This window comes from Paramisgurnus dabryanus, chromosome 11 (assembly GCF_030506205.2).
Source record: "Paramisgurnus dabryanus chromosome 11, PD_genome_1.1, whole genome shotgun sequence".
Lineage (NCBI taxonomy): Eukaryota > Metazoa > Chordata > Actinopteri > Cypriniformes > Cobitidae > Paramisgurnus > Paramisgurnus dabryanus.
Window position 1 is genome coordinate 35860387 of NC_133347.1, and position 25777 is coordinate 35886163.

The following is a 25777-nucleotide window of genomic DNA, read 5'->3' on the forward strand; positions in this document are numbered from 1 at the left end:
TATTTACACTAGCTTTATTAACTATTTTCTAATCTAAGTGTTCTCTGTATTATCATTTTGAAACTGTAACATGACAAATTTTGACAATGACACTTTAACTTCTCTTATCCGAAAATAAGCTAAATATGTTTGCTGTAATCCAGTAACTATGAAGCTACATAAGAAAGAATAAAATTTTTGTGACTTCTCTAGCAGAACAATTTCTTACCTGCTTATGGAAGCTCTCTCTCTGTAATCTCTCTCCCTCTTTGCACTGAAAATAGGCATGTTGTAATGTAAGAGATTGAGGTGCAATGAGCAAGGTTTTTTCGAAGTTTTAATTCACTGTGGTTAAATGTACTTTAAATATCGAGGGCTTGGAACCAGAGGGCCGTAAATGACATTTGACACACTTTACAAGAGAGCCATAACAAAATTTTGACCATACTTCAATCAACTGTATTTATTAACCTTCAACCACAACATTGCATACAGTACCCTAACCCTAACATACTTAAATGAGTAAGGTCTTAAGTGAACATATTATGGCATATTAACACAATGAACATATTATAAAACCTTGCAAAATCTTGTAAATATGGCAAAAACATCAAATACGCCTTTTTAGCACCAAACATTTCCAATTCTTCTAAGAAAAATAGGGCATGTCTGCTGATCAATGCAGAAATAATTGGTCAAAACACTGGTTAAAAACACTCTAACTTCATAACTTTTCATTTTGTTTAAAATAATGTATACAAAGTCAAACAATTTCATCAATTCAAACTGTTTAATTTCTAACCATTTAATTTCAATTTTCATTTATGAGTTCACATTCATTTCAAACAGTTTAACATTTAATTTCAAACAGTTCAATTTCTCTTGTTTATTACACATTTTACTTTTTAGTTTACTCACTGCCCACTGTCAGAGTGTTATAGAACTTTGCATAACAGTGATGAATACTCCCATTGATGCACAGGGTGAGTAGGGTTTTTTCAAGGCACTGATCCCTGGAGGACTTTCATACAATGAGCTGGGGTATGTGGTTCTGGTGCCTCTGTTGTGCCACCGTCACAGGGCAGACCGTGCAAATTTATCGGACACATCAAGGGCCTTAAAAAAAAGTCAGTTTCATGTTTGCAGCATGTGTGTCAGCCATTTTGGCTACAGATGTGGCCTTTAAAACCGCGCGTTTTCTCCCGCGGCATTCTCCAATTCGTCTCGCAGCATTCTGCAAGTGCTTTCGGGGGGCTACTTTCTCTTTTCCCTTAATGTGTTTCGCTTCACAGAATATCCACCAGGTGGCGCATAAAATCATTGTCTTTGTTTCCAGAAGTTAATAAGGGCATTGCTGAATATTTAAATTGCTACTGTATTAAAACAGCAAAGTGATATGTCAACCCCTTCTTGCCAGCATAACAGCGCATACAACTATTAAGATGACTGTACATGCAATGAGAATTTATAGTAAGTGCAACAGAGAATTTAGTGTGAGCCTTAATGCGACTCTATTTACAATGAATATCTTATGTAATGACACGAAATGCGCGGAAGCAAATGCAGGTGAATAAGACAATGTTTATTGAATGTAAACAAAGAGAGAGTATTCAAAGTCAAAAGCGGAAGTGGCACAGTCTGGTGTTGTGGGCAATGGTGGCGTTGACTACGGTGGTAGTTGGTAGTGACTGTTTTGAGTGCGGTGTTGGTGGAGTGGTGAGCAGTGGTGAAATCCAGGCTGAACATGGGAACATCCACAAGACGACGACGACAATACACATCCAACTGAAACACGTAATCCAACAGACACGGGACAACCAAACAACACGGGAGCCAACACAAAGTGAGGATCTGGCAGGGAACAGAAAGTCATGTGAGTATTTATGGAGTTGATGTAATGATGAACAGCTGGAGCGAGACAATCAACACAGGTGAGCGGGATCGCTCTAATGAGCACATGGCTGGGGTGAGTAAACAAAAGCACATACACACACATGACACGGTGGAAACAGTGGATTTCCTACCGTGACAGTACCCCCTCCCCTAGGATGTCACTTGACGTTCCCAGCCTGCTTTACCTGTAGATTGTAATCATCTATAAGGCGGTGATCCAGTATGTCCCGAGCAGGAACCCACCTTCTCTCCTCCGGACCGTAACCTTCCCAATCCACCAAATACTGAAATCCGCGTCCCCTCCGTCTGGAGTCCAGAATACGGTTAACCGAATATGTGGTTTTCCCATTAACGATACGAGGCGGGGGGGAACCGGGGCAGGCAGATTAAGATGTGAGAAAATCACGTGTTTAATTTTGGATACATGGAACATGGGATGAACCCTCCTGTACGCCGGAGGAAGGCTCAGACGCACTGTTACCAGATTAATGATCTTGGTAACAGAAAACGGGCCAATAAATTTGGGAGCAAGCTTGTTCGAAACGGAACGCATCGGAATATTCTGGGTTGAAAGCCACACTCTTTGACCGACGACGTAACAGGGAGGCTTCGACCGGTGGCGATCGGCCTTGGCCTTGGTGCGCGACCTTGCCTGGAGCAAAGCTCTACGAGCTCTGGTCCAGGTACGGTGACACCTCTGGACTAGTGCGTGTGCGGAGGGGACCGACACGTCGGATTCCGTACTGACAAAATTAGGTGGTTGGTACCCTAAGCTACACTTAAAAGGAGACATGCCCGTGGATGACACTGCCAGAGAATTGTGTGCGTACTCCACAATTGAGAGTTGCTGACACCAGGACGAAGGATTCTTGGAAGCCAAACTTCGCAACACCTTTTTTGACATCCTGATTGGCTCGCTCGGTTTGACCATTGCTCTGGGGAACCCTGACGAAAGACTAACAGTCGCTCCTAGCAATTTACAAAACTCTCGCCAAAATTTGGACACAAATTGGGGACCCCTGTCAGAGACCACGTCTGTCGGGAGGCCATGTTTTCGGAAGACGTGATCAATGACAGCTACCGCTGTTTCCTTGGCTGATGGTAATTTGGGCAAGGGAATGAAATGAGTCGCCTTCGAGAACCGGTCCACTATGGTTAAAATCACTGTATTACCCTTAGAGAGGGTGGGAGGGCGGTAATAAAATCTAGCGATATGTGGGACCAGGGTCTCGAAGGGACAGACAACGGTAAGAGTAACCCATCCGGAGGTCGATTGGAAGTCTTACCAGTGGCACAAACCGAGCAAGCCAAGACGAAGTCGTGAATGTCGCGAGCCATACCAGGCCACCAAAATCGTTGCTTGACTAGGGACCTAGTTCTACTAACCCCTGGGTGACAAGCAACACTGGAAGAATGGCCCCACTGGAGGACGTCAGACCTTAACCTCTCCGGCACAAACAATCGGTTCGGTGGGCAACGACCCAGGGGCGATACCCCTTCTAAGGCTGTCAAAACCTTCGATTCGACCTCACATCTGAGCACGGAGATAATGATGGTCTCCGGTAAAATGGGCTCGGGAGTAGCAGTACGATCGGAACGCTCAAAAAGACGGGATAAAGCATCGGGTTTGATGTTTTTGGAACCCGGCCGGTATGAAAGTGTAAAATCGAAACGTCCGAAAAACAGTGCCCACCGAGCCTGCCTGGAGTTAAGTCTTTTGGCGGTTCTAATGTATTCGAGATTCTTATGGTCCGTCCAAACAATGAAGATACCCGACCCTTCAAGCCAGTGACGCCATTCCTCCAATGCTAGCTTGACTGCCAACAACTCTCGATTGCCAATGTCATAATTAACTTCCGCAGGAGATAAACGGTGAGAATAATACGCGCAAGGATGAACCTTTCCGTCTGAGGATGCACGCTGGGAAAGCACTGCTCCTACCCCCACCTCTGACGCGTTGACCTCCACTATGAATTGACGCAAGCGATCAGGGGTTACAAGAATGGGAGCTGAAACGAAGCAGCTTTTCAGTTTGGCAAACGCAGCCTCGGCTGCGTCTGACCACCTGAACGTCAAGCTAGGGGAGGTCAAAGCGGTCAGAGGCGCGGCTAGTTGGCTAAAATTGCGAATAAAACGCAGGTAAAAATTGGCGAACCCCAGAAATCTCTGCAGGGCCTTGCGAGACTCTGGAGATGGCCAATCTACCACAGCCTTAACCTTTTCAGGATCCATGCGAACACCCTCAGTCGAAATGATGTGTCCTAGGAAAGAAACAGACTGTGCATGAAAAACGCATTTTTCCGCCTTGACAAAAAGCCCATTCTCTAGCAACCGCAGAAGCACTCGTCGTACATGTTGCAAATGTTCCTGGAGAGACGAGGCAAAGATCAGTATGTCATCCAGGTAAACATATATAAACTGATCGATCATGTCTCGCAACACGTCATTAACGAGTGCTTGGAAGACCGCTGACGAGTTCATGAGCCCGAAAGGCATCACGCAGTACTCAAAATGGCCACGAGGGGTGTTAAAATCAGTCTTCCATTCATCCCCCTTCCTAATACGGACCAAATGATATGCATTACGTAAGTCCAATTTAGTGAAGACGGACGCTCCCTGCAACCTCTCGAAGGCAGAAGACATTAACGGTAAAGGATAGGTATTCTTTACCGTAATGTTATTCAATCCTCGGTAATCAATACAAGATCCCAAGGATCCATCCTTCTTACCCACGAAAAAGAACCCGGCCCCCGCTGGAGAAGAGTAAGGACGAATTAACCCCGTTGCCAGAGAATCAGAAATATGTTTCTCCATGGCCTCCATCTCTGGAACTGACAGAGAGTATAACTTGGCCTTAGGTGGAAACGTACCTGGCAATAAATCTATAGCACAGTCATAGGGACGATGCGGAGGAAGAGAATCAGCCCGAGACTTACTGAACACCTCCTTCAGGTCGTGGTACTCTGCGGGCACGTTAGACAAATCCACTGCTTCCCCCTGAAACACAGACTCAGAAACAGTTAAACAGGCAGAGACAAGACAGGACTTATGACACTCCTCGCTCCAGCTGGTAACAGAACCCAGTTTCCAGTCAATATTGGGGTTATGGGAATGGAGCCAAGGATGTCCGAGAACAATGGGGGAGAGAGAAGTGTCAGTGATAAAAAAGGAAATCTTCTCCGTGTGGTTGCCAGAGGTGATGAGTGTGACTGGAGCGGTGGTGTGCTTGATGGTGGGAAGCTGATGACCATTGAGGGCGAAGGGCGCAATCTGGTGAGTGAGTGGTATGAATGGTAGCTGAAGCTTACGTGCGAGGGTGCTGTCGATGAAATTGCCCTCCGCCCCGGAGTCCAGAAGTGCGTGACCGGTGTGTGACTTGGTGGACCACCGTAGTCTCACCGGAAGGAGAGTAGATGTAGTCGAGGTCTTCTTGGCAGAGATCCCGCCCGATAGTAGCCTCCGTCTTACTACCGGGCTTGGTCTTTTACCGGGCACCTCTGGCATTGATGACCCGGCTCACCACAGTACATACATAATCCCAGGGATCTCCGCCGAATCCTCTCCTCCCGGGGTAAGCAAGCTCGACCCACCTGCATGGGCTCCGGATCTGAGAGAACGCCGGCGGAGGTTTAACTGGAAAGACTGGTAGGCTCGGTGCACTGCTGGGGTCTGGTGGACGACTTCCTTCTAGCAGCCATGGCTAAGCGTGCATCTACCCGGATCGCCAAATCTACCAGCCCGTTGAGAGAAGTCGGTAACTCCGCCTTAACGATCTCTCGCTGGATCCGATCCGCCAACCCATGCAGGAAATGATCCCACTGCGCCTCCTCGTTCCACTTGCACTCCGCCGCCAGGGTCCGGAACTCGATGGCATAGTCCGATACCTACCGCTCCCCCTGCCGGAACTCAGTGAGGAGACGGGCGGCCTCTTTCCCGGCGACGGAGCGATCGAAAACCCTCTTCATCTCCTCTGATAGACGGGTGAACGAGGAGCAGCAGATGTCTTTGTTCTCCCACACCGCCGTCCCCCAGAGGGCAGCCTTGCCTGTGAGCAGCGAGAGCGTGAAGGCAACCTTCGTTTCCTCCAGGAAGAATGACCGGGGCTGTTGGGCGAAATGTAGAGAGCAGTGAGACAGGAATGTGCGACAGTAGTTGGGCTCACCGGAATATTTCTCAGGAATCGGCAGTCTGGGTTCTGGAGTGAAACTACCCCCTGGAGGTGAAGATGGTGCGGGCGGCGTGGGCAGCGCAGTGGGTAGCGTGGTGTGTGGATATCTGCGGGAGAGCTCGGACACTCCGCATATCCTCGATAGCCTTGTCCTGGTGATCCGTCCGAGCCAAAGATCGCTGAACGAACCCCTCCAACGCAGATATGGGTTGTTCTCCTGCTGCTTCCATGTTGGCCAGATCCTTCTGTAATGACACGAAATGCGCGGAAGCAAATGCAGGTGAATAAGACAATGTTTATTGAATGTAAACAAAGAGAGAGTATTCAAAGTCAAATGCGGAAGTGGCACAGTCCGGTGTTGTGGGCAATGGTGGCGTAGACTACGGTGGTAGTTGGTGGTGACGGTATTGAGTGCGGCGTTGGTGGAGTGGTGAGCAGTGGTGAAATCCAGGCTGAACACGGGAACATCCACAAGACGACGACAACAATACACATCCAACTGAAACACGTAATCCAACAGACACGGAACAACCAAACAACACGGGAGCCAACACAAAGTGAGGATCTGGCAGGGAACAGAAAGTCATGTGAGTATTTATGGAGGTGATGTAATGATGAACAGCTGGAGCAAGACAATCAACACACAGGTGAGCGGGATCGCTCTAATGAGCACATGGCTGGGGTGAGTAAACAAACGCACATACTCACACATGACACGGTGGAAACAGTGTCATGTGTGTGACAAATTATTTGTGTTGTCGAATTTTGACACCGTTTCATTGTTTGTTCATAATATTTATAATTGTCAGTTTTTCTAAAAGTATCAATGTTTTAAAGAGATTAAAGTGGTATAAAAAAGACATGTTTTAAAGTTAAAAATGTTGTAAAAATATAGTAGTATTCTTATATTTTAAGAATAACAATATGATACATTTATACTGCGCTAAAATGCTTTACATATGGAAAGAGGAATTCTTCTCAACCACCACCAATAAAGTTTAAAAATTATTCTTTAGAAAAAAGGCGTTTAAACCCATGCGGGGTGTACAGTTGGCATATGATATCTTTTTTATTTCGTTTTTACATATTTATATTTATAAAATCTTTAATAATAGGCTACCTTTCTTGCGCATATGCAGTCAGTGTTTCTACGTAAATCATAATTGTAAAAAATATTATTGTAAAATAGAATATCACTAAAATAATTTATTAAAGTAACTTAATAAAAAGTCTTAATGTCACTTATGTGTTTTTTTAGTTGGTCAAACCAAAATAATTGACTAGAAATAGAACAGATATTTGTAGGTTATTATTAAGACGTAGGCTACTCTAATAAAATAGCGAACAGAGAAATGTGCCTTTTGCGGACGAAAAACACCTCCGAAATGTTGAGTTTATGAATATTTACACTTACAATATGTACTTTGTGAAATGTGTGTGTAAAATAATCAATTTTATAACACGTGGCTGTAGAGACAAACACGCCGCATCGCCTTCCAGATATCTTACACGTTCGCATGCAACACTTTTCAAAACTTATTTATATTAAATCTAAGTAATAATTATAAATTATGACATGAGAAAATTAGAAGTGTGCAAAAGAGCACAGTTCAGATTTTTTTAATTAAAGCAGTTTTATACACCTTTCTGCCTTGTTTAAATTAACAAGCATTTTATTTGCCACTGTCAACACGTTTTGTGATTGATTTAATGATTTATTACAGAAACTTCTATGAGGCAAAACTATTGTACTAAGCATCTTTAGATATATATATATATATATATATATATATATATATATATATATATATTCTAATATATTAAGAATAACAATATGATAAATTTATATTGCGCTAAAATGTGTTACATATAAAAGAGGAATTAATCTCAACCCCCACCCAGGGCCGGCCCTGGCCAATTTGCTGCCCTAAGCAAGATTTCACCTGGTGCCCCTAATCACAGACAATTGTGTTCCGAACCTTTTTTTTCATACACTTACACAGAAACAAACTGCACAGCTTTGTGTTGTTTTTCTTTATTTTGAAAATATTTTGGAAACACACACACACACACACACACACACACACACACACACACACACATACACACACACACACACACACACACACACACACACAAACAATACCCTGTCAGGCATTTGATCTTGACATTGTTCAAATCTTGTCTTTTTACATGTTTTAACACTGTACAATTAACTTAAAATATTTAATTTTGTATAAGAAAACAGCTCTTATTTATGAATTATTAGTAGCATATTGTGGTGTCTCGGGAGATTGTGCTTATTGTTAAATAGCTGTGTGGCTACACTGCACTGAAGCGGCAGTTTAAAATATAAACCCAGAATTCAGCGAACGTCAAGAACAAGAAAACGAAAACAACAATCAGACCGAGCCGTGGGATTTATATAATTTCAATGTTTCTGTCCAGAAAAAACAACTTGTTCACTTTGTCTGATATTAATAAGCTGCACATTGGAGGGCTGGTTGCTCGCCGCGGTGCTGAAGACCCGCTCTGACGGAGTACTGGTGGCACTTATGATATTTACGTCATTAGTTGGGTTATTAAAATAACGAAATTATAGCTTTTAAATAGAAGAGAAAAAATTTTTTTTGTAAAGAGATATTTTAAAAAAAAGTTTAAAAGTGCACAACTCTTCTCAAGGGGAAGAAAGCTATACTTTTCCCCTTACGTGCATCGTTCGGAAAGCGCATATGAGTTAGTTGGGTAAGTAAAATAAGGAAATTATAGATTTAAGTACAAAATACTAGCCTATTTATATAAAGAGAAATATTGAACTAAAAAGTCTATAACTCTTCTTAAGTGGAAATAATAAAGTAAAATAACGAATAATAATTATATAATAATGAATAATAGTTTTCAATAGGTTGCACGTAATAAATATCTGTGCATAAGTGCCACCAGTACTCCGTCAGCACCGCGGCCAGCAGCCAGCACTCCAATGCGCAGCTTATTAATACCAAACAAAGTGGACAAGTTGGTATTTCTGCCCAGAAACATTGAAATTTTAACATGGTCTGTGTAACATTATGTAAATTCTGCGTCTCGGTCTGATTGTTGTTTTCGTTTTCTTGTTTTTGACGTTCGCTGAATTCAGGGTATATATTTTTAACTGCTGCCCAGTGCAGTACAGAGCTATTTGAGCACGATCTCCCGAGATACTATGCTACTAATAATTCATTAATACGTGCTGTTTAATTAAATATGTATAGTTAAATGTGTATATACATATATTAATAAAAATAATCATTTGGGCGCACGGACGCCCCAAGGCGTCGGCGGCGCCCTTAGCATTTGCCTATTTCGCCTATGCCCAGGGCTGGCCCTGCCACCACCAATAAAGTTTTAACATTATTCTTTAGAAAAACGCCTCCGAGTTTATGAATATTTACACTTACAATATATACTTTGTGAAATGTGTGTTTAAAATAATAAATTTCATAACTGTAAAGACAAACACGCCGCATTGCATGATTTTATAAATACCGAGGTCCATATAAGTATTTTTTCAGGGCATGCACCCCAGGAAAAAAAAGCTTCTTATTTCCCTGCTCTACATATATGAATTTTAATACATCAGAAAACCAAAGAATCAAATACCTATAGATTTCAAACCATGTCAGTAGGCAGAAGACTTGTGTTGGTCATTAGGAATACATTGTAATAATTACCTATTTTACCATCCTGGGCACACTGCTGCACACTTTCTCTTCTTTTGTTATTTATTTAACTTATGACTTCAACAGGTACTGTTTATTAGGCTTTAAGACTGAATGCAATAAAATGTTCAAGCCAAAATATGAACATTTAAACTCCGTGCACGCGCGCTACGGGTGGATGAAGCGTTGTACCGCGCACGTGAAGGCATGTGAAGTCTTAGGTAGTGTGATGTCACAGGCCAACGGGTTTGCGCTGCGCCCCATTAAGTAAGATAAAGTGAAAATTATTCCTAGATGACCAATAAAATCATACCAGGCAGACAGCAATGGAGGAAGGATACCTCAGGTAGTGGAAGTACAAGAAAGATGTAAGCATAGGTTAAATTGGGCCGGAGCGCACCGGAGCGCAGCTCCGCCTCCTCGGGTCCACAACACACCTTGCCGGAGCTCCGGTCCGTCTCCTTCAGCAACAGGGTTTGGCTGAAGGTCTTGCTCTGCTTCGCGCCAGTGTACGCGCTGCGCTGGTGCGTGTGAAATGACGCCATTCGGCGGAATAAAATAATTAAATCAAGACGAGCTGAATATCATACACTGTTAAAACTGGACAAAACTGCAGTTAGTTTTGTAGGTGTTCAGCTTGGTAGTTATACTCGGTTTAACAAAAAATGGGAATAATAATACAACAGAATATTTGGAATTGGGGCAAGCAGAACGTGAATTCACAAATCACAAAAAAATTAAAATTAGATAAATTAGTTAATGCTCAAAAAATGAAATTAAAAATAAAATATTTAATTGCTTTCTTCAAATTAATATTATTTGTATTTAACATCAACTTAAAAAAATGTACGTTTTACGCCTAACTTGAACTATGATTTACTTACTATTTTTACATTGATATTATTTGAGTAAATTTAGGCAAAAAAAATAAATAATAAGTAGAACAAATGTTAATTTAAAAAAATCCCATATAGCCAACGAGTTTTAATCAGCCACAGAGAAACTGCGCCTTTTGCCGATGACAAACACCTCAGAAACTCCTCGAATTGAATATTTACACTCACAATATGATTTTATTTACTTACTACAAAAATAAAACACATTATACAAATTTATTCAACACCATTGCACACTTTATATCGAGTTTCATACCATGTAAAGGAAAACATGATAATATAAAAAGTACAGTAATGCAGAAAAGCGCATTACAACCATGTTCAAGCTATTAAAAACGTTCAGATGCAAAAATGAACTAAATGTACAATTAGATAAACTAGTTAATTATATTGCGCAAATGCTCTCGGTCTCTTCAAAGGTCTTCGCGAATTATTTTGTTATAAGACTCAGTTATCACATCATGTCTCTTCTACTGTAAGTACACAAAAAAATAAGACGAATGATCCGCGTTTAAGTCAGATTTTTATGAAGAATATTTGACTGTTTATGTAACTGGCAAAAGAAAACTTCGCCAACCAAATGTTTGTCAAAAAGCTTGCATATGACATCAAAGTACTGCCAAAGCACAGAGAATCCCTGTCATTTTACTTCAATATCATATAGTATGCTTAAAGCATAAAGTCGAGCTCACATACTTTATTACTTTATAGCTCACAAACAATGATCAAACTTTTGTGATATGTCTTTGTTGTTTTGTTGCTTTATTTAATACAGGTTGATTTCTGATGCGTCTTTTTGGCACAACTAGATAGAGGTCATCAAGACATTTAATTTCATTTTCGCCCAAAATGCCACTTACACCCCTCTGGTTCCCAGCCCTTGATATAACGTTACCAACGACCATGCAGATAATATATCAGTTGATGCTATTTAACAGTTTTTACATCACATAACTATTAATATACACTTTTACAGTAATAACAAAGGCACTGTAATAATAAACACTTTGAAATGCGTATACTGTGGGGAGATTCAGCAATATTAATTTGCCTTCAACTTCAGTCTCTCATTCAATTTCTCCGGAGTGGGGGACCAGAGAGTTTAAAGCTAAATGCCGTCACCTGGCGTACTGGATGAACTCATTTCACAGATCTGAAGGATTCAGGGCTTTTGACAAAACATCCGGGGCGTTAATAAATGTATAATTAATAAATGTATAATGATGAAAGTCACGTAAGATGATAAATATAAGTATGATGACATGATGTTTGTTGATAATGACTGTGCTGAGTGTTTATTAATGTCTGATCAATGTTTTACAGTATTGAGCCTCGACTCTAACACTCATCTACAAGAGCTACAGATGACAAATCAACAGACTTCAGTCATAAAGTAGAAGATCTTCTTACTGCCTCCTACTGGACAAACAGCAGTAGTGAGACATAAGAGCTCAACATGAGAGACGTCTGTTAAACGCACAAACATCACATTCATAATCCAGCAGAAGAGACAAATCAAGTTCAATGATGTTTGTGTTTGTGTTGTGACAGTCAGATGATGTTAGTGGATGTTTCTCTCTCTCAGTTATATAACACTTCATTCATCTGGGGCCGGATTCACAAAACATTCTTAAGAAGAAAAATCTTCTTAACTGACATTTTTATCTTAAATTCAAGCTTAAGAAAAAAATTAAGAATATTTTGTATTCTCAAAAAAGCTTCTTAAGAAAGTTCTTATTTTTTTCCTTAAGTATGTTCTTAAGAAAAAATTTAGGAAGAATTCCAATTCTCGAAAAATAAACTGTCTTAAATAACATCTTAAAGTTAGGACAACCTTACAGTAGTCCTAAATCTCAAAATGTAAGATGTTTTATAAGTTAAATGTGATTGTTTTAAATGTGACATGTTGTAGGCTATTTTGTAGTCTGAAATGGCAATTTAATCAATTTACTTCACAAAGATTAGTTTAAAGAGGAATTTCACACTCATATAATGAAGTTTAATGGCTTACTCAGTAATATGTCATGAAAAACAAATAAGTATTAGTGATAATATTAGCAAACATTTAACTTCCTCAGTAATAGTCTACATTCATTGTGAAATTACTTAACAGCTAAAAGCCGCTCTAAGCGGGAGGCGAACCGGTAATCGCTTTGTCATGTGAGTCGAGGGGATCTGAAACCGCGGGCACGCTGCACCCTCCGCGTCCGTCTCTTGACGCGCGAGCGCGGGAGACGAAGCCGTGAGCACGGAGAGTGAAGCACGCACGCCCAGTGCGCTCGACCCGAACGACGGACCGATTGCGACGTTAGGAAATGATATTTACTCACCGCACCGCCTTAATACTAGCTGGCCTCTGTTACAACAGCGAATAACATTCTCTATAGTCTTAATGTATCACTCGTTTGTATCGCGTTAATGATCGAAAGGTAACGTTAGTCAAAAGATTAATAAGTTTATTACATCATTAGCAGGGTATCATAATTCATTCCAAAGCTTGTCATTTTATTCTTAAGACACAAATTTAAGATATTCTTAAGAAAAAATTTGAGAACTTCTTAAGAAATGTTTGAGAATTGCACTTAGGAACATTCTTACGAACTTCTTATAATTTATCTTAAGAACTTTCTTATTTTTTGTCTTAAGAATGTTTTCGTGAATCCGGCCCCTGGACTTTATTACAGCACTGATGAGAAACTTACCAATGAGATATAAGCTTTAGGTCATTTTTTGTGGGCCAACCCACTGTGGTCTAGCCCATATCTGAGCCCGCATGATTTTGCCATTAATTAAAATCAGTATTATTGGTTGTTGCTATCTTAGAGGATAATTTCCTTTTTATGTTTATAGAATCAAGAACATGATTATACATTGTGATAAATGCCATTTCAGTGACTCATGTAGCCTCTAACCTACCTGAATATATTCAGATTGGGCTAAATAAAATAAATAATAAAGTTAATATGATTAGCCAGTTAACAAATTCAACTGTCCCGTGTTCTGGGATTACACCAACGACTGGAAATCTGGATGTTTTTTTTAAACCTGTTTCAGTAGATCAAATTTGTAAAGCATTGAAAGCCATTAAGAAAAAAGGATTTGTGGGCCCAGATAACTTAGACCAGTGGTTCTCAAACTTTTTACAACAAGTACCACCCCAGAAAATATTTGGCTCTCAAAGTATCGCCATAATGACCAATGGTAAAATCCAGAAGTGTAAAAGGCCTAACTATTCAGAGCTATTTGAAACAAAGTAAGATTGTATGTGCTTGTGTGTTCGTCTTGATGCGCAGCGTGTACTGTTGATGACAAAGTACTGCGAGAGCAGAGTAGCCTGACCCCTCGTTCAGACAGCCAGCGACGTTATCGCTGTGTGTCACTTGTCTCTTTCAATGAGGCGTTTCTAAATCTGCTTGTCATAAACAAATGAGTACCATCCACGCCAGTAACTGACGAGAGAAGGGTGACGTGAACTCCACTGCTTTGTTCTCATTGGTAGTTGCTCCCGAAAGTCGCTCGACATTTGCATAAAGTTAAACTTTTCTTAACTTTCTCGCGTCGTTGGACACGGCCATACGGTCGCCAACGGTCACTGTCGCTCGTGTCGCCGGAAGTCGCCAGGTTTCCATTGAAATGAATGAGATCGCGTCGCTCTGCTACTGCTTGTCGTTGGCTGTCTGAATGGGGCGTAACGCAGGGTGCGATTTGCCGGGGGGGGGTGCTTGGGATTTCCCCCTTTCTGGTCAATGTATCCCTGCCTCTGCTTAATTATTTTTGTCCCTGGTGGGGATAAATTTATCCCCCCCTCAAAGTGATCAGTGCTACTAGACTAGTGGCGAGATGGATCACAAAACTTAAAACGGATCCGTGGTTTGATTAAAGTCAATTTTATTTAAAAATGCGCTACTTTGGCTGGCTCTGATACAGCTGCCGCGCATCCTCTCTGTATTCACCACTCTGCAGACTTGCTCAATGTCCCGCTTACGGCGCTATCTGATTGGTTACACACCCGGTTTCACCTCACGAGTAATAACCTATCAACACTTGCGAGACGGTTTTGGAGCTGTGTATCGAAACGAAGGAAGGCAGCATATTCAGCAGCATATTATTCAGCATATTAGTAAAGCGGGAATAAACATCACAATCTGATTATCTGTTTATGATGACAAGCAGAGTTAGTGTCCCAGTCACACCACGGAGAATGGCCGAAGTTACACATATAAAAACTCCAATGAGGCGTTTAGCGAGGCGAGGGCGCGTCCAGTTCGTGACTAACACATAATGCATGTGTCTTTTCTATCATTTCACTGTAGCCAGCATTCCGGTGTAAAGTTAACTTTAAAAACAGCAGTAAAACTACTGTACTTTCTACTGTAATGGTTTAACTTTGCAATCAATCCATTTTTCATTATGTTTAAGTTGACACTACGTTGTGCCATATAGTTTTGCCATTCAAGATTTAATTCTTGTGTGTTTTTTCATTGTGCATAATCACAGTTTATATGTGTGGGGAAAGATAAGCTATTAGAGCAGGGGTTCCCAAACTTTTTTCCTGCGCACCCCCTTCTATGTCCCAACCGGGTTGGCGCACCCCCAATCCCCACTTCAAAACCATGCATGGAAAACACATTGCTCGCGTATCCTCTGCATTATCCTGCGCCCATCTCGTCACATTTCATTATTTCTATTTTTGCCATAAAAAAGTCTCTCTCTCTTGGTCCCTCTCCTCCTTCGTGACTAACAACTTTATCATAAGACGTCCCACACTTGAGAGTTTCCCTGATTTCAGCAAGTTAAGCATATTTATAATATATATGGAATGAATGAAACGAGTTGGCACGCATATAGCGTCTGCAGTGCATAACAGAAGAACAGTGCGTAGAAAAAGACAGCAGCTGTCTTCTATATTTCTATCAAAAACTATTTAATGATAGTTTTTATTTAAAATAAAAGCGATTACAAACGAAATGTTTACTGTTAATTTTTTTTTTATTTATTGTATGGAATAATCCCACTTAAAGAAACAGACCGCCATTACATTTTTCCTCTCGCGCACCCCCTGGTGGCAGTGCGCGCACCACACTTTGGGAATCCCTGTATTAGAGTAAAAATATTGCGTTAGGCTGCTTCATGAGTTAATAAGAATTTTTTTTTACAATTTTTTTACAATTCCTGCAAATCCAGTGATTAAGTTCATGTTCTAATGATTTATTTTTATGAATTAAAATGTTTTGAAAATGTGCTGTGGTGCTGTGAGACGCATTCATTTTTTTTTCGCTTTCACGCAGGATATCTTATGAAAGACGATGTCCTGTAGCGCAGGCACGGCCCCACTTTTCAACAGGCCCACCTAAAACTTTTTTCCAAAAAACCCCCCAACTTTTACTATATTCTAATTTTGTAAAGAATTATAAAAAATCGTCGAAAAGCTCATAATTTGTGCTAAAATAGTCTATATGTTTACTTTTAAAACCATTTTAAAAAGCTGGTAATATTTTTATGTTTTTGCGCAATTTCAGCAGACAGTGAGGTTCGGGTTTGTTTCTGATCAGAGCTCGTGAGCGGAGAGCGCATTTCTGAATATTAGAAATATATTAATTAGAAATATATTTTATTAATACTGTATTATAATGGATTTTTGTTAGGTCGGACAATGATTACCAAATTTCTCTCTCATATTGCTCCTCATAACCACTGAAAACAATCCAAAAAATTTAACCAAAAGTCAAATTATTAAGGACGGAAGTTAAAACTAGTGGTGGGTACAAAATGACTCTTGAAATATGGTGGGTATGCGTACCGTCTCCGAAATCGACACCCATGAAAACATCCCCCCTCTGTTATTTCACAAATCGCACACTGGCCTAACGTTACTCCATATTCTTTCGAAAGACTCTCGCAGACCATCTTTACAAGGTCCTCACAGCACTAAAAACAAACCTTGTGCCCACGGATCAAAGCCGAGCGGCCGGCGCAATGCTGGTGGTCTGACTGACTGATTTTAACCCATTAAAGGTCCCATTCTTTCTGTGTTTTTGAAGCTTTGAATGTGTTTACAGTGTGCAATATAAAAGGTGTTCATGTTTCATGTGTTAAAAAACACTGAATTTTTCTGTCCTAAAAGCGGGCTGATGTCTTCCTTGTTCTATGAAGACCCTCCTTCAGAAATACATAATGAGTTCTGATTGTGTAGTTTGTTTAGTGTGCTGTGATTGGATAGCAGCTTAGCTTGCCGTAAGCTTAGCTGGCGACTGACGTATTCCTGTGGGTGGAGTTTACTCAGAAAACTGTTCTAGTGACGTCATTAAAGCAGGAAGTAGAGGGCTGTAGTCGAAACCGGCGGTTCGCTGTAGGCTTTGAAAAAATACTTCTGTTAAAGAAAATATATAGCCTGACAGTGAACTTTGAGCTTTATCCTTTTACAGGTATTATTTATGCTATTATAGCAACATTACACACTAACTAGGGTTTAAAAAATAGAATCAGAAAGAAAGTGACCTTTAATGATTAAATAATTAATTTCACGCTGACAGCCCTAGTTTTAACATTAAATAAAGTTTTTAACGTAGGTTTGATATCCTTTTGAGGACAGCAAACCAAGTTCGTTTACCATTTAATGTTAAGACTTATGCTGCACTCCAGGCAGGTTTTGGGGCCCCGTTAACTCTTTCACCGCCAGCATTTTTTAAAAAAGTTGCCAGCCAGCGACTTTTCATAGAGATCCCATTCAGAGCGATCTTTAAAACAGACACGGACATGCAGCCGCTTGCCATAGGGCAATACTTCCGGGTTTAAAAAATTGCGAAAGTGCGCCACCTGGTGGATAATAGCAGTATTGCGGAAAGACAGAAAATCTCGTCATTGGCGGGAAGCGTTTTCTCTTAATTGACAAGATATCTCGTCAATGGCGGAGAAAGAGTTAATCACAACTTCAAAACCACGACTCGGAACTGGGAGTGTATCAATCTATTACGAGTTCACAGTTGGGAAGTCACGTGTTTGACTGCCGCATTTCACAGGTAGAAGGTTCGAAAAACACAGGTAACAGGTTGCCTGGAACGCGGCATTAAGAGGCTGGCGAACACGTGCATTTAAAATAGCTGTGGGAATCGAACCACCAACCTCTGGGTTACACACAAATCGGACAACTGCGGATTTAATGCCCGTCATTGACAAGCACACATATCCCGAGCTTGAGTGTGTTTGTGAGAAGCAAAGTTGCCGTCTCACTCTCAGCCTCCTTCTTATTACGAGGTGTTAAACTGTAAAACATGCGCTACACATGGCATTTAAAAAACCGGATGGTTTATTTATAGTTTGAATACGGATATTTCACGTCATGTCCGAATGCATATTCGAATATCGAATAAAAAGTGACAGCCCTAATGCCTTAATGTTGTTATTGACATTTTACATGGCATTTTATATGGTGTGTATGACGTTACACACTATGTATATGGCTGTATAAAATGCTGTCTAGAAAGTAGGGCTGGACCAGAATATTCGAATATTTGTTCTGTGGGTTGACATTTGATTTTCAGTTTTGAGATTCGAATACTTGTATATAAATATTTTACAGCGTTAATGCAGAGTTTTTGCCAAGAAGGAAGTGCGCTTCACGGTCCCGCTCAATAGGTGGCGCAGAGAGGCCAACAGCCACCAAACGCCACCAGTGGAAGAGATCGCCTCGAACGTAAAGCGCTCTTCCTGCTTTGCCATTCAAGCAAATAGTGTTGTAAATAACGTTCAGTTTCTTTCAAAAACTGATTGATTTGCTTCACAAGACGTCAATATGTCTCACGGAGTTATGGGGGATTACTTTTGTATTGGATATATATGCTTTAGCTCTTAAAGTGTGCGGATCGGTTGACTTGCATAACGGAGCACTGGGGTTTCTGCAAAATATCCTCTTTATTGTTCTACTAATGAAAAACATATTGGATGGTGTAAGTGTTATAAATAAACTTGATTTTGAAAGTATGCTACTGTTTTATTACGATTTGTTGAACTTCGTTCATTTATTTTCGTTGTTTTATTTAAATAGCCTACCCTTTACGATGTCAGTAATTACTGTGCTGCTAATTTCTGATACGGGAATGTTTGTTTGTTAGAAAAATGTTAGGCTAAGTTACCTTATTAAAAGTAATGCTCTTGTGTTTTGTTTCACTAATGCTGTTCTCGCAGGACGCTTCCGGCTTGCGCTGTTCTGTAGTATTTTTAAAGTTTATTAATTCTAAACATGTCACATGTCCATATTGCTCAAAAAAAAGGCACTACACTGCCTTGGGTCCGCTGCAACCGCCACATAATAAAACTGTAGACAGCCAGACACACACGCATACACACACACACACACACACACAGATTCCTGCCTTTATTAAAGAGGAAAATATGTTCAGCCCCTCCTTCCGAAGCTTTGAATATTCGATTTGATTTCTACTAGAACTTCGAAGCTCAAAAAATGGTATTCGGAACAGCCCTAGTAGAAAGTGTCATATATTTGATCCTATGATTATTCCTATATTTCTTAGAACTTATAGGTAAGAGGGGTGACATTCGCTCTTGAGCCGACATTTTCCAGACATGTGTGCTGTCCTCCTATAACAGAATGAGTGTGACGTTCCCCTAAAATTGTAACCATTGTGTAAGCGCACAGTGAGTGTGGTATGACCTTACATCATGAGCTATTGTCAAGATGTGAGGTCATGCCACACTCACTGTGCGCTCATACTATGGTCACGATGTGAGGTCATGATACACTCACTGTGGGCTCATATCATGTGAGGTCATGGCACGCTCATTGTGCATGACTGTGCACTCATACTATGGTCACTATTTGAGATCATGGCACACTCATTGTGTACTCATACCATGAACTAAACATTCTGAATTCACAATGAGCTCACATATAGTTCACACTGTGATTATCACAATATGAGAACGGTGTGCCATCACTGTGATCTTCCAGTATCCACATTTTCCTAGTGAGATATAGGAAGTAAAATGCTCTATTTGTGTTGTATTGCCTCCTTCTAACATTCTCAACATTTTGAAATCACTATGAGCTCACATATAGCTCACACTGTGAATTATCACGGTATGAGAATGGTGTGACGTCACTGTGATCTTGTGTGATCTCACGTGTTGACTGGGTACTCATATATTTAATCTAAGCCTTGTATTGAATTCTTTACCTAAAATTTGGAAAGCTGCTAAGGTTCTCCCATTATTTAAAGGTGGTGATCCCTCAGACATGAACAACTATCATCCCATATCCAAATTTTTAATTTTGACTAAGATTCTTGAATCTCTGGTAAATCACAGTTAAAACTGTATTCATTTCATAATAATATTTTAAACTCTTTTCAATGTGGTTTTAGAACTGGTCATAGTATCATTACTTCTATAATGGTAGTCTTAAGTTAAATTATTGGTGCCCTGGATAAAAAACAGCACTGTGCAGCCTAATTTGTGGATCTGTCTAAGGCGTTTTATTCAGTGAATCATTACCCAGACAGCACACGTACGTCTGCCCGACGTCGGCTCAAGAGCGTACGTTTGCCTCCTTATCTGAAACATCTAATAAGTATCGGCCAGGCATCGGTCAAATCTTCAGTCAAGTCAACGGTATTTCCCGCTCATCAAGCTTGTCTGTTACGTCGGCTTTGGGTCGGATAACTATACCGGAGGCCGATGCCGCGCTTCTCTCTGTTGGTGCGTGCCCAGCTACTCCTCCCTTTGCAACCCACCAGAGCAAAGGCGACATCATGGGTGTATCAAGTATGTACAAGAACTAAGTAAATGATAATAAGTGAAGAAAAATGGAATCTGTTAAGTAAATGTTTTAATATAATATACAAGTAAAAATAAATAAAATAGCAGCGCTTTCTTTGCTTTTAATGACACACAGCTGCTAAGTTCCATTATTTTGAAGCAGGAGGGGGCAGTAATGTACACAAGCTGGTTGCCAGCCGCCGTTAATACTCAAGTAAGTTAGAGAAAAGACAACTCGGGAAAGTGAGGGATTATTGGCTTGTTTTACAACAATGTTTATCATTGTTTTGTGTTCCCCTCCTTCGTAAAAAACCAAACAATTCCACGTCAACTCGAACACGCAAAACCCCGGTATGAAGCATTGTCATGAGCATGCCAAACCAACAGAGGGCGATGTATTCCTTAACCCAGAGCAGCCACTCCAGTCTCGTCTTGCCATGAACAAGGAAAAAATGCGGGAGCTGACTACGCAGACGTACGTGGTTCAGGTAAGTTTACAACAAAAATCTTATATTAAAAGTCTTAAAAGTTAGTATAAGGCACTCCGTCTACTACAGCATAGCAAATAAAGTCATAGTAACGTTTGTAGTACTAGCAGCGCTATTCAGATTTGAGGCATTTTTGTTAAAATGTTTGTGTATTATTTAATAGAGATTATAATTTCCATTATTTTTTTGTTGTTCTAAAATGTTTCTGTAAAACAATACGTGTCAGCTTGTTGTTATGTATAGTCTGACCGACTAGAGGTAATGTTAACTTTGAGGACAGAAAGGTCATTTCTCGTCTAGTTTTTTATGCTATGACAAAAACATGGTACTTGAAATCAATCTAAATACCTTTCACTTGTTCAGTATTGTGTTTTTGTTGCTATATAAACGATGAACTTAATATAGGCAGATGGCCATTGCTTTTCTGAACAGCAGTTGGAAGTATTCTGAGGTAATTAAAATTTTAGGAAAAATATGAGGATGATTATCGATGATTATATAATTGAGTTCAATAACATAGTAATTTTGATTGTTTCATTTCATTATGAGTGTTTGTTTGATGTTTAAATGATCAACATAATATTATGGTTAATTGTTCTGTCCCGTTTGTTAGAAAAGCTTTTGCAAATATCTTGTCTGAGGTAAATTGTCATTTTAAACACATTTAGTGAGTGTGAATAATATGATTTTTGTCTCTATATATACTTATGATGCCCCTCTGGCAGTTTTAGTTACTGTATAAAGTGTATTATTATAATCTGTATGGTAGTTTGAGTGCTTACAATGGCAGCAAATTAAAAACAAAACAAACAAGAGATGTTTACATTGTGACATTATGTAAGTTAGTTCAGATTTGACATCCATTTTGTTATGCACAGTGCAATCTGATTTACGTTATTGTATGTCAGATGTATGAAATGTACAATGATTTAATGACCAGGTGTTTTATATCATAGTCATTTGCCATACTGTGGATTTTAAACACATCAAGGGCTGGAAATGACTGAATACATTTTTTGCATTTTTCCTTAGTTAATATTTCCCTCATATATGTTTTCTCTCTTCTTGTGTGTTAACAGGTCATTGGCACTGCTGTGTAAGTATTTCACTGACAGACATCTCAAGACATTTTAGTGGGTGTAACTGGACATCATTTATGTTAATCTGTAATATTCAATTGTTATGTTTTATGTCTTTGTGAAACAGATCACAACATCATTTGCTGTAAGTTGTTTTTAACCAGCTGTTACAGACATTTTTATTATTTGACTTTAACCCTAAGTGTTTTTGATCTTAACCATACTGTCATATTAGTTTTATCGGAGAAAGGACATAGAGGTACTAAGCCATCTGTTCCTCTGTGCAGGGCATGTACATCTAGGATGCGATCTATCCAGATGAGATTCTCTCCAATGCCAGCAAACCGACAGTGGAAGACACGAGCCAGCACTTCTCCCCTCACATTGCCTCAGGCTTATGAGGTCCCCACTTATAACTGATTCTCCCCCCTTCATGAGACCGGATTCTATGTTGGTAGGTTTTTTTGTAGCATCTGTAGTTTGCTTATCCGTGATTTCTCTCTCGAGAAACCACACGTGTATTGTTTTGTTTATGATAAGATCATAAAGGAGTGCGTTACACCAGTGCTTCCCAATCCTGGTCCTCGAGCACCCCCTCCCAAAAAGTTTTAGATGTATCCTTATTTAACTCATCAGCTTGTTAGGGAGACATGTTTACCATTTTGGAAGGAGGCTGATAACTTGAATCAGGTGTTTTAAATAAGTTTTTGGGAGGGGGTGCTCGAGGACCAGGATTGGGAAGCACTGCGTTACACGCTGTTTTGTTATGCTGGTGAATGTTCATAGCTGATAGTGACGAGCCCCCTGATTTCTTCTTCAGTCCAGTTTGCAGATATTTCTCATTGTGAATGTTAATCTGCATTTAAATCTGCCTTGTCAAAGGGGAAAAGACGATATTTTTTTGTTGTGATGACACAATATTTATGTTGACTAATTATCGACGTTAAAATTGACACCGCCGATTCTATCGACCAAACGCAACAGCTCTAAGTCTAGCATACACATAATTGCATTCACTAACCTTTGACTCAGGTTATATATAACTTAATAATCACAACTATCCACTAACTAAAAAGCTATAAACAGCAGTCATGCTAATTTTCTCAATTTGCTTTTCTATTTCTACTAGCAATTATGTGAGCTGCAGTCTGGATCCTGCCTCTGTTAGATGACCTAACACAAATGGAAATAAGACATCGACCCTTGCAAGGACTTCAGATGATGCCAGCACTAGACTACATACAGTGGTAATCATGTGCGTTTCATGTTTAACTTTATGCCTTTTGGAGATCATTTCATGTTCCCCTCGCTTAACATTATCAGAATTTTTTACCAGGGGTGCCCAAACTTGTGCATGTCACTGTACTGATATATACTATACAAATAATGTAAGTTGAATTTACTTATTTGAAACGCATTATAGCACTATACTGCAATGTTGTTTTTAACATTTGTGCGTAATATGTTATTTTTTGTCTTTTTAATTCATTAGATTTTCAGTAGTCCGTGTCAAATTTTATTTCAAGGTAAGATAGCTTTACATGTCTTTCAGGGCGTTTTCACATTAGCACTTTTGGTGCGCACCCGGGTTCGATTGACATCAGAGTTCGGTACATTTGGATGATGTGAACGCTGTCTTCCGAACTCGGGTGCGCACCCGCGAAACGTACTCGAGTCCACTTAAAAAGGGTGGTCTGGGGTTCGTTTCATGTGAACTCCAGATCAGTTCGCTGCTAATGTGAGCGCAATCGTACCAAATCGCGGAAGTGAACCGCTGTTAAATACGTATTATATGGAATGTCCCACCAAAACAGACATGCAGACGTGTGTGTTTGTGTGCGTGCACTTACCTTGACAACAAAATGCATAGAATGCTTGCTTGAGTTTTGTTCTTATTTTTTTTAAACCTTTGGTTTTGTTTTCAATTTTTGCGGAGGCATTCAGAAATCATCTCTCTGCTTGCAGTTAGTCAATCACACTTGTCGTCTTCTCATTTACAGTGGTTGCCAAGCAACATGAGAACGTGCCAGCTGTGTAAGGGATCTCAGGTTTCGGAAGGGGAACAAAGCTGCAATCGTTCCCGGGTTTCGGACACAATATGTCTGAGAGCGTTGCTAGAGTACGAATATATTGTATTGCAATATGGAGCATTTAAGTGTTAACACTAAATCAAAACTAAACAACAGATTTGTAAATGAAAAGGTTTAATTACAGTACTGACTTAAAGTTACAGTTGAAATGGTTACACTATAAATGCATGAAATGGTAAATAATTCAAACAATTGACTGTTTCCAATGTATGTGAGATATTACCTGATAAGATAGAGAACAGAGAAAGAAAGTTTAGAAGAAAGAGATTCACACCTGGGAACTGAAATCTAGGCCTAATGGCCCGAACCCCAGAACTTAGGTGAAGAAAGAAAGGAAATGGGAAAAGGCCAATGCAAGGGCAAAAGCTAAAATGCAAAAAGCCCAGAGCTCATAAAAACCTTGACCTATATCCTCTATCCCTTGACCATGTGACTAAACCTAACTTGATACATTCAAATTGACCAATCAGAAGATCACCTTTAACCCCCAATGTACTTGACCAAACCCAACATAATACATTCAAACTGACCAATCAGAAGACCACCTTAAACCCCCACTGTATTGGATAAACAGTTGTGACAATAGTCTTTGATCACTATCAGCATAGGGGGGGTTGTGACAAGTTGTGACCAAGTAATAAATTCCTATATTTTTAATCTTACAAAGCGTACCGCGGTTCGGATGCAAAAATAATATGTGAACACAGTCCATGGGGGGCATGGGGGGGAGCAATCGAACTCTGGTTCGGACCAGGCAATGGCATCAAATGTGAAACCGTCCTCATTGTGCTTTAGTGATCACACAGGCCCTGTTTATGTTCTTAACCGGCATGAGTTTATTTATTGTGATATACACAAAACAAGATATTTTGATAAATGATGTTAAGTACACAGCTGCTCATTAACTTCAATAAAATGTATTTATCCTATTATGGAAGTCAATGGGTACCATCAACTGTATGATTGAAATCATTTATCAGATTAAAGAATTTTTGGCAAGTTTATAACAACATGAAGGTGAGTAAATTATACAATTATAATTTTTACGTAAACTTTTAGCTTTGAAGGACTATTTACTCAACCCCATGTCATCCAAGATGTTTGTCTTTCTTTCTTTAGCCAAACACAATTAAGGTTATATTAAATACTGTCCTGGCCACTGGCGGCTCGTGACTGCTCTTCTGAGGGGTGGGAATTCAAAATAAGTGTTCAGAGTGTCATGTGTGTTGCTCGTGTTTTCAAAAATATGTGTTTGTTGCGTCATGTAAACCATGTGCATCACTTGTTTTGTCAAAAGAAGTGCCTGCTGCAAACGCGTCAAATCCGTTTATAATAAAAGAGATGCTCACGTTCACAAAATACACGCAACACATTCACTTAACATTAAACTCTGATTACGCATGAGATAATGCAGGTATCTTTTATCATAAACCTTTCAGACATGTGTGCAGCAGGCACTTATTTTGACAAGACACGTGATTCACATGGGTTTATGCGATACGCCTAACACATATTTTAAAATGACGAACATACATGTTGGGATGAGCTTCGCATTGCATTGTGCGCCCTCGAAAAACAAGTCATTGTCCGCCACTGGTCCTGGTTCTTCAATGCTTAATAATGGCATTGACTGGGCATCAATGTTTTGAAGTTCCAAAAGTGCATCCATCCATCATTAAAGTGATCCATATATAACCCAGTGGGTCTTCTGA

At 40.0% G+C, this 25777-nt stretch overlaps 1 protein-coding gene and 1 long non-coding RNA gene across 2 annotated transcripts in view; both read left to right on the forward strand.

Annotated features, from left to right (window-relative positions):
* The window catches only part of LOC135718130 (NACHT, LRR and PYD domains-containing protein 3-like), a 98643-nt gene extending 86444 nt beyond the window's left edge, over positions 1-12199 (forward strand). Inside the window, exon 13 of the mRNA XM_073816290.1 lies at positions 11958-12199. Within this exon, the coding sequence (XP_073672391.1) occupies positions 11958-11976 (19 nt within the window). The 3' untranslated portion in view covers positions 11977-12199. The remainder of the gene's footprint in view (positions 1-11957) is intronic.
* A 9020-nt stretch (positions 12200-21219) lies between these two features.
* LOC135718137 (uncharacterized) lies at positions 21220-22401 on the forward strand. Its single transcript, XR_010520574.2, has 4 exons — positions 21220-21347; positions 21976-21992; positions 22103-22120; positions 22263-22401. It is a non-coding gene; the product is annotated as an uncharacterized lncRNA (long non-coding RNA).
* Positions 22402-25777: the final 3376 nt, after the last annotated feature.